Source organism: Lepidochelys kempii, chromosome 4 (genome assembly GCF_965140265.1).
Source record: "Lepidochelys kempii isolate rLepKem1 chromosome 4, rLepKem1.hap2, whole genome shotgun sequence".
NCBI classification, from domain to species: Eukaryota; Metazoa; Chordata; order Testudines; family Cheloniidae; genus Lepidochelys; species Lepidochelys kempii.
Genome location: NC_133259.1, coordinates 14199701 through 14216045, shown reverse-complemented (window position 1 = coordinate 14216045; position 16345 = coordinate 14199701). Strand labels below are relative to the sequence as shown.

General features: G+C 40.9%; 1 protein-coding gene across 1 annotated transcript in view; it reads right to left on the bottom strand.

Moving 5' to 3' along the window:
• ANXA3 (annexin A3) overlaps positions 1–16345 on the bottom strand; it is a 34489-nt gene that overhangs the window by 10671 nt on the left and 7473 nt on the right. The window contains exons 3-6 of the mRNA XM_073340470.1: positions 8091–8178; positions 6379–6473; positions 5484–5597; positions 4349–4439 (exon numbers count right to left, since the gene is read on the bottom strand). Of these exons, the coding sequence (XP_073196571.1) occupies positions 4349–4439; positions 5484–5597; positions 6379–6473; positions 8091–8178 (388 nt within the window). The remainder of the gene's footprint in view (positions 1–4348; positions 4440–5483; positions 5598–6378; positions 6474–8090; positions 8179–16345) is intronic.

Below are 16345 nucleotides of genomic sequence, written 5' to 3'. Positions count from 1 at the left end.
GACAGGGCACTGAAGTCCCAAGCTGTCAGGGAAAAAGGGCTCAGAGGTTGTCTCAGCACATCAGGTGGCAGTCCCAAAGGGGGTTTGTGACCCCAACCCGTCACACAGACCACCAAGGGAAGTGGTGAATTCCCCATCTCTTGACGTCTTCAAATCAAGACTGGGTGCCTTAACTGAAGATATGCTTTAGTCAAACAGAAATGATTGGGCTCAAAACAGGGGTAACTAGGTGAAACAAAGGTCTTTGCAGGCTGCTCTGTGCTGGTTACAGCTTCAAAGCAGATGCTCAACTGCTTAGATTCTCTCTGTAAATATTAAATTGATTGACATTCTTACCTCCTGCTTCCTGACTGATGAAGCCATAATACTGATAGGCTGTTGCCATGTTGGCTAGGAGAAGAGGGACCTATAACTCACACCTGGAAACTATGGCAGGAGTTCTGCACATAGAAATTAAAATTCTGAGAAGTAAAAAGAAACTGAGCCATTATTATACTATTACTTGCTCATTTAACAGATAATTAATGCTACAACCATGTCCTTTTTCTTAAAAAACAGTTTTAAAGATTTCCCCAAGCCTGAGTTTGGTACAAAACAAAACGTTTATCATTTCCCCCATTTCTAGGTTTCCACAGTCATTTATAAATTCAAGTGTTGCAACGACAGCAGTGTTACACCGCAAGTTACAATGAAAAGTGATAGGGCTGCCAACTTGAGAGCAGTGTTTGAGAACCAAGGGAAGATTTGACATTTTTACCGCTTTAATAATCTTCATAATTCCCTAATCATTTAGGTACTTATATGCCCTCAACACTGAGCTGCAAGGGTTGCATCATCTGCAAACAGGTCTCTTAAGATGATCTCCTTCACCTTAGCTCTCTGAACCTTGCAATGTTAAGCAAGCCTCCATCATCTCTGGTGCTAAGATAGGCACCTTCTTGAACATCATGGAACGTGTGTTGAGGTGGGAATGAGAAGTAAATATTAAGATCTGTTTGCAGAGGATACAACATTTGTGGCTCAGTGTTGATGCTCTACAACATCTTATTACCAAGTTTTCCGATTCATGCAAAATCTTTGGGCTAGCAATAAGCTTGAAAAAGACCATCATGCACCTAGGCTCTTCAAAACCAGTTCCAGATATCATCTTAGATGGTGACAGTCTAGATGCCGCTGACTAATTTTGCTACCTTGGCTCTGTTGTTACCAACAATGTGGATCCTGATGCTGAGCTTACTAGTAGAATCAGCAAAGCAGCCAGAAACTTTGGTCTTTTGCCAGACAGAGCCTGGAACAATAACAAATTGTCAACTAAAGTGAAAATCCATACTCAGGAGACATGTGTTTTATCCACTCTTCAGTATGGCTCAAACATGGACAACTTGTGCCAAAATATCAAAAAAAACTAAACAGTTTTCATATCAGATGCTTGTGTAAGATTCTTTGAATAAGTTGGTAAGACAGGGTGACAAATGTGGAAGCGTTAAATCGTGCTGCTATGACATTCATGGGAATGTTGATTATTAAGAAGAGACTCAGGTGGCTTGGACATGTCAAGTGAATGCCGGATTACAGGATCCTGAGGAGCGTGCAGTACTCTGATGCTCGGGAAGGGTCTAGACAGAAAGGCAGACCGCTGCGCAGATTTCAGGGTGCTTGCAAAGCTGATTAGTATCATTTAGAATCTGGGAAGGGAGTGCAGAATACCACTCTGATTGGAGGAGTCAGCTTGTAGATGGAGCAAGGGATTGTGACGCGGATTGGATCAAGATTTGCGATGACCAGCGTCAGAGGAGGAAAGAATCCGCTGTTTGGATTCAGAGCATTGCTAATGCGTGGGTGTGCGCTGTGGACAGGACTGTTACTCATGCATTGGACTGATTAGCCATCAGATAACTCACTGGCGCATGCCCCATGCTCCGCAAAGAGCGAGGGTGCCATTAATATACCCTCATCACTGTAGTATGCAAGAGTCTCAGACACTTGTGGATTTTATCCTTCCAACACCTCGGGGAGGAGGGAAATATCTTCACCTTAGACAGGACCTGAAGCACAAGGTAAATTAAGCAACTTGTCCAAGGTCACAAAGAAAATCTGTGTCTGAGGTAGGAATTGAACCCAGCTCTCATTCTAGTGCCCTATTCACATACGCCATACTTCTGTCTCCACGAGCTTTTCTGTGCAAACAGACAGAACTATATAGTGACGTGTTCATTAAAGGGAACTTTTTTTGCTTTTCATTTGTTTTACCTCCTGCCTTCAGTTTGCAAAGCTTCCTGTGGAAGATTATATAATGCATTACAGTAGGCAACTCAAACTGCTCCTTATATGGTACTTTAACTAGCCTACCACCCAAGAAACTATAAATCTCCTAGGTCTGAATCCAAACAAGGCCGTACCACACATTAGATGTATCTGTTCCAAGCATATGCTTCCACAGTTTGCTCTTCTAATGTTCAAATCAATCTCACTTGCCATACTGCTAAGCAATTAGTCTCCTGGGAAAGGAGCAGAGTTGTTGCGAGTTACCATGAGAAACAATGCAATAAAAATCAAGTTTTCCTGTAATTATGTACACACACATACCGCCCCCTCCCCCAAACACCACACGTTCTGGTACATGAACATTTAAAATGAGAGCTGCAAGAAAGTTACTGCAGTGGTGTCAGGAGCCTTTCAACAATTTGTTTCTGCTTGACATGGACAGTATCTTTAAAATAGCATGACAATGAATTGCTCAGAGAATGTGTACGGCAAATAAAACATCGAAAAATATTTACTTAGAAACCTCAGTCTATCCTAGAATTAACACCTATGAGACCATTAGGTTACTGGATGCTATGCATGCCAAAGAAACAGCTCTTCAGTGGAATCACCCAGGCTATGCTGTGAGCAAGGGGGGGAGGGGGGGGATTCCCAACTTCGCACACGTACTCGGTGAGCTCAGCGAGAACTAGTGGGAGAACAAGCAGTAGTGTTGCCGCAGTGGCATGGCTTACCTGCCCTGAGTACATACCTGTGAGGTTCAGGCAGGTTTATACTTGGTCTTCCTGCTGCTGCCCATGCTAGGTCTTCCTGCAGCTACACGGCTATTTAAGCTCATGCTAGCTCTCTGAGCTAGCACAGCTAGCTACATACAAGATGGCAATCACACCCCTAGCTCACAACGTAGATGTAGCCATAGTGCAATGCTTAGCCATCGGTTCTGCACATTTTTCCAAAACACTAACGACGATGGACCCGATTCTCTGGTATCCAGTGGATGGATACAACTGGAGCGGCAGTCCCAAAGGTGCTGTTTGAAGCTCCCATATTATGGAACCGGTTCTACGCCAATCCTGGTGTAACAAATACCAGCCTTAGATAGCCTCAGTTACTTTGGATGGCTCTATGCTATGGGAGCAAGTATGGTAAACTGGAGTAACAGGAGTGCTCTGGCCACGCCCCCTCAATATTCCTATGCTGTGGGAGAGGGTGGCATAGGAGACCACGATGCTAGATCTTCACGATTGGGACACTGGCGTAATCGTCACCTAAGTAGAGCCAGTGGCTTGATGGCACAAATGGGCCAGTAAGAGCAGCGTAAAGGGGCCAGAATGCAGAGAAGAATCTGACCCACAAAGTTTTCAGAAACCAGCACCCTCCCCTGCAGCATCTTAAACTTTATATTAGGTATGTTCAGACACATGCTGTTCAGTAAATACACATGATTCCGAAGTGCATCAATTATTAAAATAATTCTCCCAGACTCATATGCCAAAGTTTATCTGCCAAGAGTTTGTATGGCCGAGTCATTCGCTCCTGAAAGTGGAGCTTATAATGAAAAAAGACAAATTTTAAAGTCATTCCTATTAGTTGCTGTTTGTACTGTGCACTTTAAAGTAATTGCACGCACAACTCTAAAGGGAAAGAGCCTAATATGCAAGATATAAAGGAGCACATCGCCACATTCCATAGGGAAGGAAAAAAAATCCATTACTGGCCAAGCCATGCATCTGAAACTGGAATTTGGCTGCAAGGGTAAAATTTTGCTCTCAGATGCTTGCACACGGCTCTAATTTCAATAGGAGCTGCCTGCACAGCGTGTTCTTAAAAAGCAAATTTGTTCCTAAACATGGAATTCAGTCCTGTAGGTACTGGAGTGGTACTACATGCAGAGCACATGCATCTGTTAACCGCACAGTACGCTGAATCTGCAATGACTGAAAAATATTTTTTGTATCTAAAGCTCAACTTTCCAAATTCAAAAAAGAGTCACTTTTCATAGATCACCTCAAGGAGGTGATCGAGCACTGGGTAGGAAGCAATCAGGTAATGGTATTAATATACATGTGTGAGAAAGCATTACCTGTATAGTATGCCTGGGATACCTCTTTCATTTGCTTACTGCTCCTGGAGGCTAGGATTTCTATCAGTGCCTTTTCGTTAGTTCCACTACCCTTAAACAAACAAACAAACAAAAAAAACCAAAACCAACCACACACAATTGACAAGGAAAAAAAATACACAGTTTTTATAGCGGTTGTTTGGGGATTAGTTTCAAGTGAACTGAAGCATGAATTGTGAACATCACACATTGTAATACCCAAAATACTGTGATTTCAAATATCAAAATTCACGCAATTCACATTAGCAAGGAAATAAAGTTTGTGAAAAGATTTAACTACTGAATGAAAAGTTATTTGATCCTATCAAGAGATTATTAAACCTAATGAGCTGTTTCTCAAATCTGCAACTAAGGGAACGAGCCAGTGATAATAGACACCAGGTTCTGCTAGAATCCACATGCAGCTCTGAGAATGCAGGTCACTCCTACATTTCAACACATTTGACATTCTAATCTGAGGACTCAAGCACAGAGCAGACATGCCACATTAAGTGTTGTTTTAGTGACCTGAAATAGAAATAGGCAGCAGAACACCAAACTCATATCCCCACTTACAACAAAGACAGGAATTGAAAACAGTTTCCGGCAATGAATAGCTAATAAATTGTGGCATGGTTTCCCCTGCCTACTTATAACTGAAGCACTACAAAAATGTTATAGCCCGCCAATATAACACCTAAAAAATGGATTAATTTTTCCATCACTCTGATATTTTGCATAACAAACTAAGGAGTAGAGACCATTTCAATTTGGTTTTAAAAAATTCCATTTTGACCAAAACAAAGATTTCAGTGAAAATTTGGTTTTGGTTACTTTTTGTTGTTTTCTCAATTAAACTTTTTTGAAATATTTTGAAAAAAAAAAAAAGAGTCATTTCAGATGTGTGGAACCCTCACTTCCCCACCCCAATCATAAAAATATGTTAGTGTTTTTCCTCTCCCTACTGAAACTAAAATATTTTTTTCATTTGGAAAAAATGTAATGGAAAATTTTAAACAAAAAAAAATTTCATTTCCTTTGAAATTTTTTACAAAATATTTACCTTCTTTCTAAACGCTCTAAGTCAAAAGTATGAAACATTTGCTTGCAGACTTACTTTCATGGATTTCTTAAGCTGTTTAGCATCAAACACAGCCGGTGGTGTTACAAGTGCAACTATAACACGCTCCAGATTGCCAGAGAGATCACTCTTCAAGTCATCTTTCAGGTCCTAAACAAACAGGCAAGACCCAGGGTGATTAGATTGCACTTTCACAGATCACATTATTTCCAGATGAAATGGCAAGTTTAGTTGTTGCTATTGGAATAATTCCACCCTGCTTCTCCTCAATCATTTCTACTTTCAGAAGCATCTTGCTCATGGCTGTGTTGCTTTTTTGTTTGTTCCTTCCAAACAAAAGGAAAAAACACAAACCACTACTATTATTTAGAAAGCTAATTCCACTCTTTCAAAATTAAGGCTAAATTAAGGTCAGCCCACTTTATGTCTTAAAAACAACCAAAAAAACCCCCACCCCAGAAATGTAGATATACTGATTCTCAAGAGAAAATGGAGGAGGCAGAGAATCAGATTCATGTTTTAGTTGGTCCGGGAAAAGGCAACTGCAGATGCTGGAAAAGGGACCTTTTAACTCCCAGCCTTAACTCATTTGTCATCTTCCCAAAAATAAATGGTAAGAGTTACTTTATTTCAGTGCCTAGTCCACACTGAAACAAGAGGGGCACTTGTTTGGCTCCTTGTTTAGCACATGCTTCATTGCTTAATGGTGCACTGAAAAGAGTTTGTATTGGTTAGTTTTTTCCTAATCAAAGCGTTCCTTCTTTATTCTCAGAGCTAGCTATAAATTCAAATGAGTTACTTAGATGTATTCATTTCTCGTATCCTGCCTCATAATTAAGCAATATTAGGGTTTGTGCACATACAGATTAGTTTTGCATAATGAAGATGCTACAGGATATTTTTACTGTCAGCTATCCTCCCCAAGCTGTACCTTTCCTGAAGCTGCCCTGTACTCCTTAGCCATCAGCTGCCGCTGAGCATTTGATCTCTCAGTGAGGATGCTGATCAGTGTTTTCTCATCCGTCCCTGAAAGAAAAATCATTTTACTCAAGGTTGTTCAACTCCCAGTTTTTTTTACATAACCCAACGAAACTCCTAATGCACTGAAACTAAAACGAGTTATTCCAACTCGCTTGAATTCACTGGGAAAAGAAGCATATTATTCACTTTTATACTTCAGCAAGGAAGCATTTTAGTAACCAAGTTGTCCTCACTGATTTGTAAATTTGTTCTGAAACTAATCTCCATCCTGGGCGCTGGCTGAAAGCAAACAGAAAAGGAGAAGGCAAAAACCCCTTCAAATGGAGATGAGACCTAGCCAGAGATCTTAGGGTCAGGGACTTTCAGGGGGGGCAAAAGACCTATCTGGCTTCAAGATTAAAGTCGATAAGTTCATGGAGGAGATGGTATGATGGCACAACATGATTTTAGCACTTAACTGATCTTTAAATATTCATGGTAAATAGGGCCAATGGCCTGTGATGGGATGTTAGATGGGGTGGGACCTGACTTACTACAGAGAATTCTTTCCTGGGTGTCTGGCTGGTGAGTCTTGCCCACATGCTCAGGGTTTAGCTGATCGCCTTATTTGGGGTTGGGAAGGAATTTTCCTCCAGGGCAGATTGGCAGAGGCCTTGGGGGTTTTTCACCTTCCTCTGCAGTGTGGGGCATGGGTTACTTGCTGGAGGATTCTCTGCACCTTGAAGTCTTTAAATCATGATTTGAGGACTTCAATAGCTCAGATATAGGTGAGAGATTTATTGCAGGAGTGGGTGGGTGAGATTCTGCGGCCTGCATTGTGCAGGAGGTCAGACTAGAGGATCATGATGATCCTTCTGACCTTAATGTCTATGAGGTGGTTGAAGTAGTACCCCCTTATCAAAATGTGAACTTGCCCAGTCATCATAGTTACTGACTGCATGGAGGCATTACACCTTGAATACGGTGTGCAGCTCTGGCCACCCCATCTCAAAAAAAAAAAAAAAGGATGTATTAGAATAGGAAAAGATACAGAGAAGGGCAGCAAAAATGATTAAGGGTACAGAACAGCTTCCATATGAGGAGAGAGATTAAAGAGACTAGGATGTCTCATCTGGGAAGAGAGACGACTAAGAGGGGATATCATAGATGTCTATAAAACCATGACTCCTGTGAAGAAAGTGAATAAGGAAATATTTACTACTTTATATAAGAACAACCAGGGTTCACCCAATGAAATTAATATTCAGTATGTTTAAAATAAACAGAAGGAAATGTTTCAGTGTCAACCTGTGGAACTCATTGCCAGGGGAGACTGTGAAGACTAACAGTATAACAGGGTTCAAAAAAGAATTAGGTAAGTTCATGGTGGATAGGTCCAACAATGGCTTTTAGCCAAGATGGTCAGGGATGCCAGAAGCTGGGAGTGGATGACAGAGAATGTATCACTTGATGATTACCTGTTCTGTTTGTTCCCTCTCAAGCACCTAGCATTGGCCACTGTCAAAAGACAGGGTACTGGGTTAGATGAACCACTGGTCTGATCCAGTATGTCTGTTTTTATGGCACACAAAATTCCAGCATTTCTGTGCAAAACCTGACACACAGAATACCATAACTGCTTTTCTGTAACAATATAGGAGTGAAACTTAGATACATATTTACCAATTCCTTTGATTGCCTTCCGAACAGTTTCAGCATCCTTGGATGCATTGAAACCTGTGTAATCTCGAATGGTTCCTCTGCTTCCAACCTAAAGATCAAAACAACATTTTGAGATCTAACAGCAACAAAAATCCCCAAAGAGTTTTAGGTTCGAAGTTTGACAAACTGTTTTCAGTTGCTTCATATTTTCACCATGGCAACAATAAACTAGTGTTTAAAATTTAACTGAGCTCAGCGCTGGGAGTGCAGATTTCCCACATTTTAATCACAGCTCTGATATCAACTCTCTCACTGGCCTTATGCAACCTTACCTCAGTTTCCCCATCCATAAAATGAGGAGATGGCTCCAGAGGTCCCCAGCTCAAAAAGCCCAACGCAAGCGGCGGCAGCTCAAAAAGCCCAGATGCTGTAGCTGGGGCCTGTAACATCTCATATCCTCTGGGGATATGATAATACATACTCACCAGTGGGTTATATATGCACAATGATTTATTAAACCATGGTGACGTGTTTTTTCAAACTTATTTCTGTAGCAAAAGACACTCATTTTTGGCAGATTCACCAGCAAGGTTGGTGCCAATATATCCCTGTTCACAGGCTTTTTGAAGCATTCATCATCTTGATTAGTGATGCGGAGATTTGTCCTCCCCCATCCCCCATTGCTTTTTCTATTATATTATTATTAATTATTTATATTATGATGATGCCAGGATAACCCTTTTTGTATTGAAGGAAAGCTCTAGCATTGACACACAGGGGAAATGGCGATTGCACAGGCTTGAAATTCTAAATATTGAAATAACTTTCAGTGAGGCCTCTGGGCATGACTGGAATATAAATTTCAAACAAAAACAAAAATAATCAGATTATAGCAAAGCAAGTTACTTTAATCTCAATCATAATTACATTGCTTTCCCCACAAAACACCAATGTGCCGGAGGGAAGATGATCATTTTTAAAGCAAGCAAAATTAGGTCTGGGTGGTAACAAGGATTGCATCGTGTTGCTGAATACAATTTATGGTTAAATAGATCTAATTCACAGTGGACACTAGCTACATTGATCAAAAGCCTGGATTTTTTTTTTTTAACAAAGAGCTTCTACATTGTTAGAAAAAGGTACAAACACTGCTTTTTATAAGCCAAAATCCTCTTTCCCCACTACACCCAAATTGTGCAGAATATTATCGGCGAAAAATGTATCTGAAGTAAAAGGGTTATTGACTCATTGGTGGATGGTGCATTAGGGTAGTGGGTTAGCGGCTCACATAAAATGACCTAAATTGCTGGGGGATAAAAGGGAAAGTGAGTTTGATACTTTCATCTTACCTGGGATAGCCAAAGTTTTTCAAAGTGGAGCCTGCTTTTGGATGTGTCAGTTTCATGTCAATATTTTGACAGGGGCCAACCTGAAACACCATAGCCTTGATTTTCAGAAATGATGATGAGCAACCACAAATCCAGCTGAATTATGGGAGCTGCAGTAGTTCATCTAATGAGATTCGGGGCCTTGGTGTATCAAACTGGGCACCCCAAAAAATTGCACCACGGCAATCAGTGGCAACTTTCAAAGATTTGTTTGCACGTGTACACATCACTAACGTACCACAACACAGTACGGTTAGCAGTCACTCCTCAAGAGAAGGCCAGGACGGAAACAGAAGGGGTTGCACAGGTCAGGACTCAAGTGAATCCACAGATGTTGGAAAGCTTCACCCCCCCGCCCCCACCCCACTTCTCATACTCTAGCTAGTTCCACTCAGTGCCTTAGCACAAATCTTTATATTAAAATAATTCCATTAATAGCTTGGTTTAAGCCTCAACTCTGACCTGCTTTAAAGTTACTGAAACCTGATACAAAGGACTCTATGCACTTTAATGATCTTATTAAAGTTAAGAGCCACTGGCCACAGAAAGATTAAAAACCACATATCATTGAACAGAGACACGTTGTGAGCTTCTTTTGCAGTAGCAGTTATAGTTCTTATTTCCAAGGCTACACAGACAGTGTCACAGTTCTGGGAAACTGCACCTGTGTTTCCCCCTCATGGTCAGTAAGGGCTTCGGGCTCATCGGCCCTCACCTTTCTTGGGCAGACACCTGTCTCTCTTCCTCCTGATCAGGGTTTTTGGAGGCAAGGAATTGTGCAGCCTGCACTGTGTTCCCTAACACGTCAGACTGCCTACACAGGCCTACGCTTTATAGCCACTGAGGACAAAGCAAACAGCCTAATTGCCCACAGTTATAAGTTACCTCACAGCCCTTTCTCTGCAAGCAGATTTATTCTTAAGGTGAAAGCATTACAAAGAACACATGAAAACAAGCACTCTGGTAGACAATCAGTCCTTCAAACTGAATCAAATTCATAACTGCCTTAGCTCTGAACAAGCACACTTATGCATAAGTTAGCCTTTTCTTTATACACTTGGGGTCTTTGATCTTCAGAGACTTTGTATCAGTCAGACTGATTCTCTCCTCAGGGATAGCTTCAGAAGGTGGAGTCTGGAGGTGGGACTTTGCATTCATCTCCCCCCCAGGTATTTCTTAGGAAACTTACAACTTTGTCCCAAAAGTTCCTTCTCATCTGGCACATTGTATGAAATAGTCTTCTAAAGCTCGTAACACTTCCCAGGGTTTACACAGGCCACATCTCCCTCCTAGAGAGAGAGTGAGTTACACAGTCCCACAACAATACATTAACTTTGCATTTAAAATACAGTGGACTCCAAAGCTATTTAAACTTAATTCAAGAAGATCTCCCAAAGATATTGCAAGAAATTGCCATATCTGTTACAGACCTCTCATGTCAATTACAAGGAGGTAAATGAAAAGTGCTACACTGTCCATTTTAATTACCATTAGAAATACAAACCAAACGTATTTGCTAACTGGATGTTACAAACTCAATGAAAAATTTTAATTTTCAAGCTTTCAGGTGGGCATGGCAAACAATGACAAATAAAAATCCCACAAGATGCTGCTCCGCAAAGTTTTCACTCTGTTTTTACAGTGTATATTGTTACATATTGAGACAGTTTTACTTACCTTCAAATCATCTCTTTTCTCCACAGATTGACACTGACCTGATTTCCTTCCTCCTGCCCCCCACTGAGTTGTATGGACAGTTTGATTTTGCTTTTCCTGAAGTGTTTAACATTGTTTTCATAGACACTTGATTTTGTCTTTACTAAGTGAATGGAGTGTAATCACCACCCTGTATTAGGAAACTTTGCAAGATGAACACTTTTGAAGTTGGCTCCCCCCCCACAAGTAAAACATTTTGGGGGGGGTTATGATTAACCAAGTGCTGCTATACTTAAAGGATTGCTATATATAATTATAGAATTAAAGACAAAAAAGCATTAACGTTAGTTTAGATACAGATCTGAAGGTGAAACTTCCTCATGAAAGTAATAGCAGTAAGCTTCCCTGTATAGGCTGTTTGGCAACTCCTGGAGTATTGTTTAATACCAGGATATGGTGCAACATTATTGTACAACTACTGCCTTCATCACGGACTCCTTAGCTACACCTCGTTCCCACAAAAGTTAATAGCACTTCTTGGTGAACATATGTCAAACACAAGCAAGTTATTCCCCAGCTACTAATATATATCTTGTGAATTATTGCCTGCTGACAAAAAATACTGTCCACTGTGGCTACCTTAATGAAATACATAAACAGGGAAGATTTACTTTGAAACAACAGCAGTGGTAAGATTCAGTCTCAGACTCTGACACGGAATAACCTCTGGGTCCCAATAGGACACCCCATCATTGTTTTTGTAGTTCAATATGGGATAATCTGAACATGATCTTCCTTCCTAGAATATCCAATAAGGCAGTACACAGAGCTCCAGTGGTTAACAGTGAACTGTAGAGTCCCAGAGTGATTATTAATTTGTATTAACAAAATTGAAATTAACACTAATTACTCAGATCACATTATTTTTTTTTTTATTAGAAGCAACATGACAAGTAGGGTAATTTACTATGTACTTAGCATCCAAACATATTTAGGGTATGCAAGGAGAAATTTATTAACTCTTGCAGCTCTGGAAACCTAGATCTTCTCCTCAGCAACAGAACACTTAAAACCCTGGCAGCAGCACCAGCTCCCTCGCACTACTCCAACAGCGTTCCTCAACCCTGTCCCTGACCCAAAAGGACACATGGTTGGAGACAGAGTGCAGTCTCCCTGCCCACTCTACCCTAGGGGGTCTCCGCCGAGATTGTCAAGCATTGTGCATTTTCACTGGTAACCAGCCTGAGATTAGGCACATATTTTAATTACCTAAACCTGGTAACTGACTTTATCTGATCCATGTTTTCAGAAAAGAAGGGCCAAATACTGTCTGATAGGTGACATTTGGTAACCTAGTCCACGAAACACTTCTTTGGATTTAAGTCTTAAAGAACTTAAAGATTTCTCAAGCGCTTGTAGCTAAACAACTCATCCTTCTTAGACTGAAGAGCAGACTGCCTCCAGGGAGAGAGGCTTGGCACAGCCACTTGGCTGACCTGACCACTAAAGAGCAGGTAACGTTTTGGGGCAGAGGAACCTCAGACAAAAAGCGAAAAGATTTGGTCTAACTTTTAAAAAATGTTTGATTAACTCCTAGCAGAAGGAAACTGAGGTGTTGCTCTCCTCTCCGATTCCCTTTTTGTTCTGTCTTCCCCCCGCCCCCATTCTCTCTTTATTGGGGGCAGGGGGGTGCAGCAGAGGGGGATTCAATAAAATTGAAATCCAAATATAACTAGCAGTCAGTTTAAACATAGAAAAATATTGCTAAGAAGTGACAGATTCAGTAGAGGTAAACTGAATGGGAGATCAAAGTAAGCGTACTAAAGCCACTGCACACAGTGGGCACAAAGGGCCAAATTCTCTTCCATGTAAGCTCACCAATTAATTTGGCCCAACATGTATACACATTGATTCACTAAGCAGGGAAACAGACATTTGTCAGCCATCTCCATTTCTGCCAGCATGTGTTTATGCTTTAAAGAAAGCATGGCCTTGTGTATAAAGACAACACTGGACTGGGATTCAGGTGGTCTGTTTTAAATTTCCATCTGCCCCAAACTTCCTGTGAGGACCTGGCCAAGTCACTTAGCTCCACTGTGCTTCAATTCCCTCCATTAGCGTTTCCCAAACTGTGTTCCGCGGAACACTGGTGTTCTGCACGATGTGAATAGGTGTTCCGTGAAAGAATCTAGCATTTAATTTTGACTCTTGCACTTTATTTTTGTACTACTTTATACGCGCTTCCAGTTAGAAATTGTTCGTTCAAGTTATTTTAAATTTGTATTTTTGCTTTGTTGTATAAAATAAAATATATTTGAGCATAAATAATGCAATTTTTTATTTGAAAACCAAACGACTACAAAATATTATAAGTGTTCCGTAATAGGCTAAAAAGTGTTCTGTGGCCAAAAAAGTTTGGGAAATGCTGCTCTACATCTGTAAAAATAGCAATACCAACACAGTCCCTCTCCCCCATTTTTTGGTGCTCTCTCACAATTGGTATGGAAGCTGGCAACTTTCCTCACCAGCCAGATGAATTATCAGCCACGCCCAGATTAGTCTTCAGCTTTTACCTCCGGCCTCCATTTGTTGTCTAAACAATCAAGCTCACAAAACAAACAAAACTCTCTACCCAGCCACAACTCCCAAAGCTTTCTACCAGGAGTTTCTTTCCTCCAGGGTCTATCACAGGAGACTGTCCCTTCCTGTAGTCCATCCAGCTCCAGCTTCACACACACCCCTTCAAGGCAACACTTAGCCAGTTCAATTATGTTGACTAATTTAGACTGTAAAATCTGTGGCTGGGACTTTGTACAGAGCCTAGCATTATGGGCCCCTGGTCTCAGCTACAGTCTGTAGGCACTGTTGAAATGCAACTAATAAAATGAAGAACTAGAAAATATCAGCTAATGGCAGTCTGCTGAAAGAGCACTGGATTGAGGATATTTCAGTTGCTCCCACTGAAGGGTTACTGTAAGGCAGTGCGAGTGAAAAATCTTGGGAAGAAATTGGACAAACTTTGAAAAAAAAATGCACTGATCAGCTACATAAGACAGGAAATTCATAACCAGAATCCTATTTCATTTCCTTGCCCTACTTGTATTTAAGTTTTTTAAATGAGGAAACAGGGCTATATCCTTATGGGTGTGGAGAAAAAAAGCAAACAGGCTATGACCTCAGTCTTTCAGGAATGTTGACTTAGTTACATCATTTAAAAAAAAGTTACCTTGTCCTGATTCTGCACTCCTATCTGTTCCACTGTTCTGGACATGTCTGGGCTCAAAGCATTATTATTATTATTTTTGACAGAAATAATAAGTATACATGGCTAGCACTTTCCTGAGATTGTTCCCACCAACACTGCATTGCCAGTAGAGTGGTGCACTGTATATACAGTTATCCTGAAGACAAAGTCTCTGCTATTTTTGGCACACATTCACTTTATTCAGATAACCCTCTGTTTGTCCTGAGGAAGCGTAGTTGAATGCAGGTTGAAACTAAATCACGGGAAGTAACCAAAACGGCACTGTGACCTTGCATCCCATACCCAGGCATGACTTCCTTTGGCTTTGGTGGGACTTCTGCCTTGCATGTGGACTGCAGTGCTGAGCCAAGTTTCTCTTCCTTATCCCTTCCTGTCCCACAACAAAACAAAAACAAGAAAGCCATCTGCCTACAAGCAGATTAAGCATCCCAAATCAATCAGATTCTGGATATGAATACCTATGAATGATAATGGTAAAACCAGGATTTTAAAAAGCATTTAAGTGAGTTAGGAGCAGAAGTCCCATTGCAGGTGAATGGGGCTTCTGCTCCTAACTCATTTAGGGTAAGTCTTCAGTGCAATCAGAGGTGTGATTTCAGCATGTGTAGACATACCTGAGCTAGCTCAAATCTCTCGCTAGTTTGGGTTCCAACAGAAGTGAAGCCATAGCAGTGTCAACTGTGGCTCAAGTACAAGCCTGCCAGAGACGTGACTAGCTCATGCTGCTATTCGTAGCCTCTGACTGCAGTGTGGATGTACCTTTAGGTGCTTTAAGGTCTCCTCTACAGAGAATGATACTCATGGAAAATAAAAACCACCCAATTAAAACCAATTCAAAAGAGTTGCTGTATTACATTAAAGGTAAGGGTTGTAGGATCTCCTAAGATTTCACTAATTTTTTAGAAAATAAACTGTGATAATGTTTACCAGTATACTATGATGTCCCAGAAATTTAGACTTGAGAGAAAATGGTGATAAAATAAATTAAGTCCATTTTGTAATTCAATACCCATTTTTTAAAATTGTTTGCTCATTTACTTGGCAAGGTATCTCCCAGTTGTGTGTGAATTAGCAAAAAAGTCTACTCTTCACAGTGCCAGTGCATAGGTGGATTGCTGCACCCACATGGAGTCACCGAGTTCAGTGGGGGTACAATGGTATCCATGTGCTATCAATTGCAGGGAGAGTGCCTAATCACACAGAATAGATGTCCAGACTAGGGGAGGCATTGAGTGCAGTGCTTTTCACAGTGAGACAAGTTCAGGTTGAATTTGTCATTGAATTTCAAGAGTTCCAATTATTTTTGCTACCAAAATTTCTTGAGTTTTATATCTTTCACTAGTTTATCCAGGCCAAAAAAAAATCCAAACAAATATTCTTGTTTATTTCTAAAGTTTAATCACAAGCTACTGCTGTAGACTGTGAATGTGTCAGTCCAGCCTGCTACAGTAATAAACCTTTTAAAAAAATCTCACTAAATCATCCCACCTTCAGCATTTTGACAGCAGGTGGGAAAGTTACTCTACAACCAGCTACTATCTTTACAGCCTTGGTAGTTATTTGGTCAATTTTCATGGCTGGCTAAAACATCCAGAGCTGGAAAACAGTCCTTTTTGGGGATTCTCGCATCTTCACCTAAAACACTGAGACTGAGGTCTGGTCTAACTACATTGCTCAGGGGTGTGAAAAATCCACAAAGTTATAAAAAAGTTATACCGACCTAACTGCCTGTTTAAAGTGTGCTATGTTGACAGGAGCACTTCTCCATTGCTACTACCTCTCAGGGAGGTGGAGTAACTACACGCTCCTCTGTTGGTGTAGCAGTGCCTTCATTTAAGTGCTCCAGCTGGGCCAATGCAGCATTTTAAGGGTAGACCTTCCCTCAGAGACAGGACACTGGACACCAGGCTGACCCAGTATGGCAATTCCTGTCTTCCAGTTTCATAAGCGTCTGATGTTCTACAAAT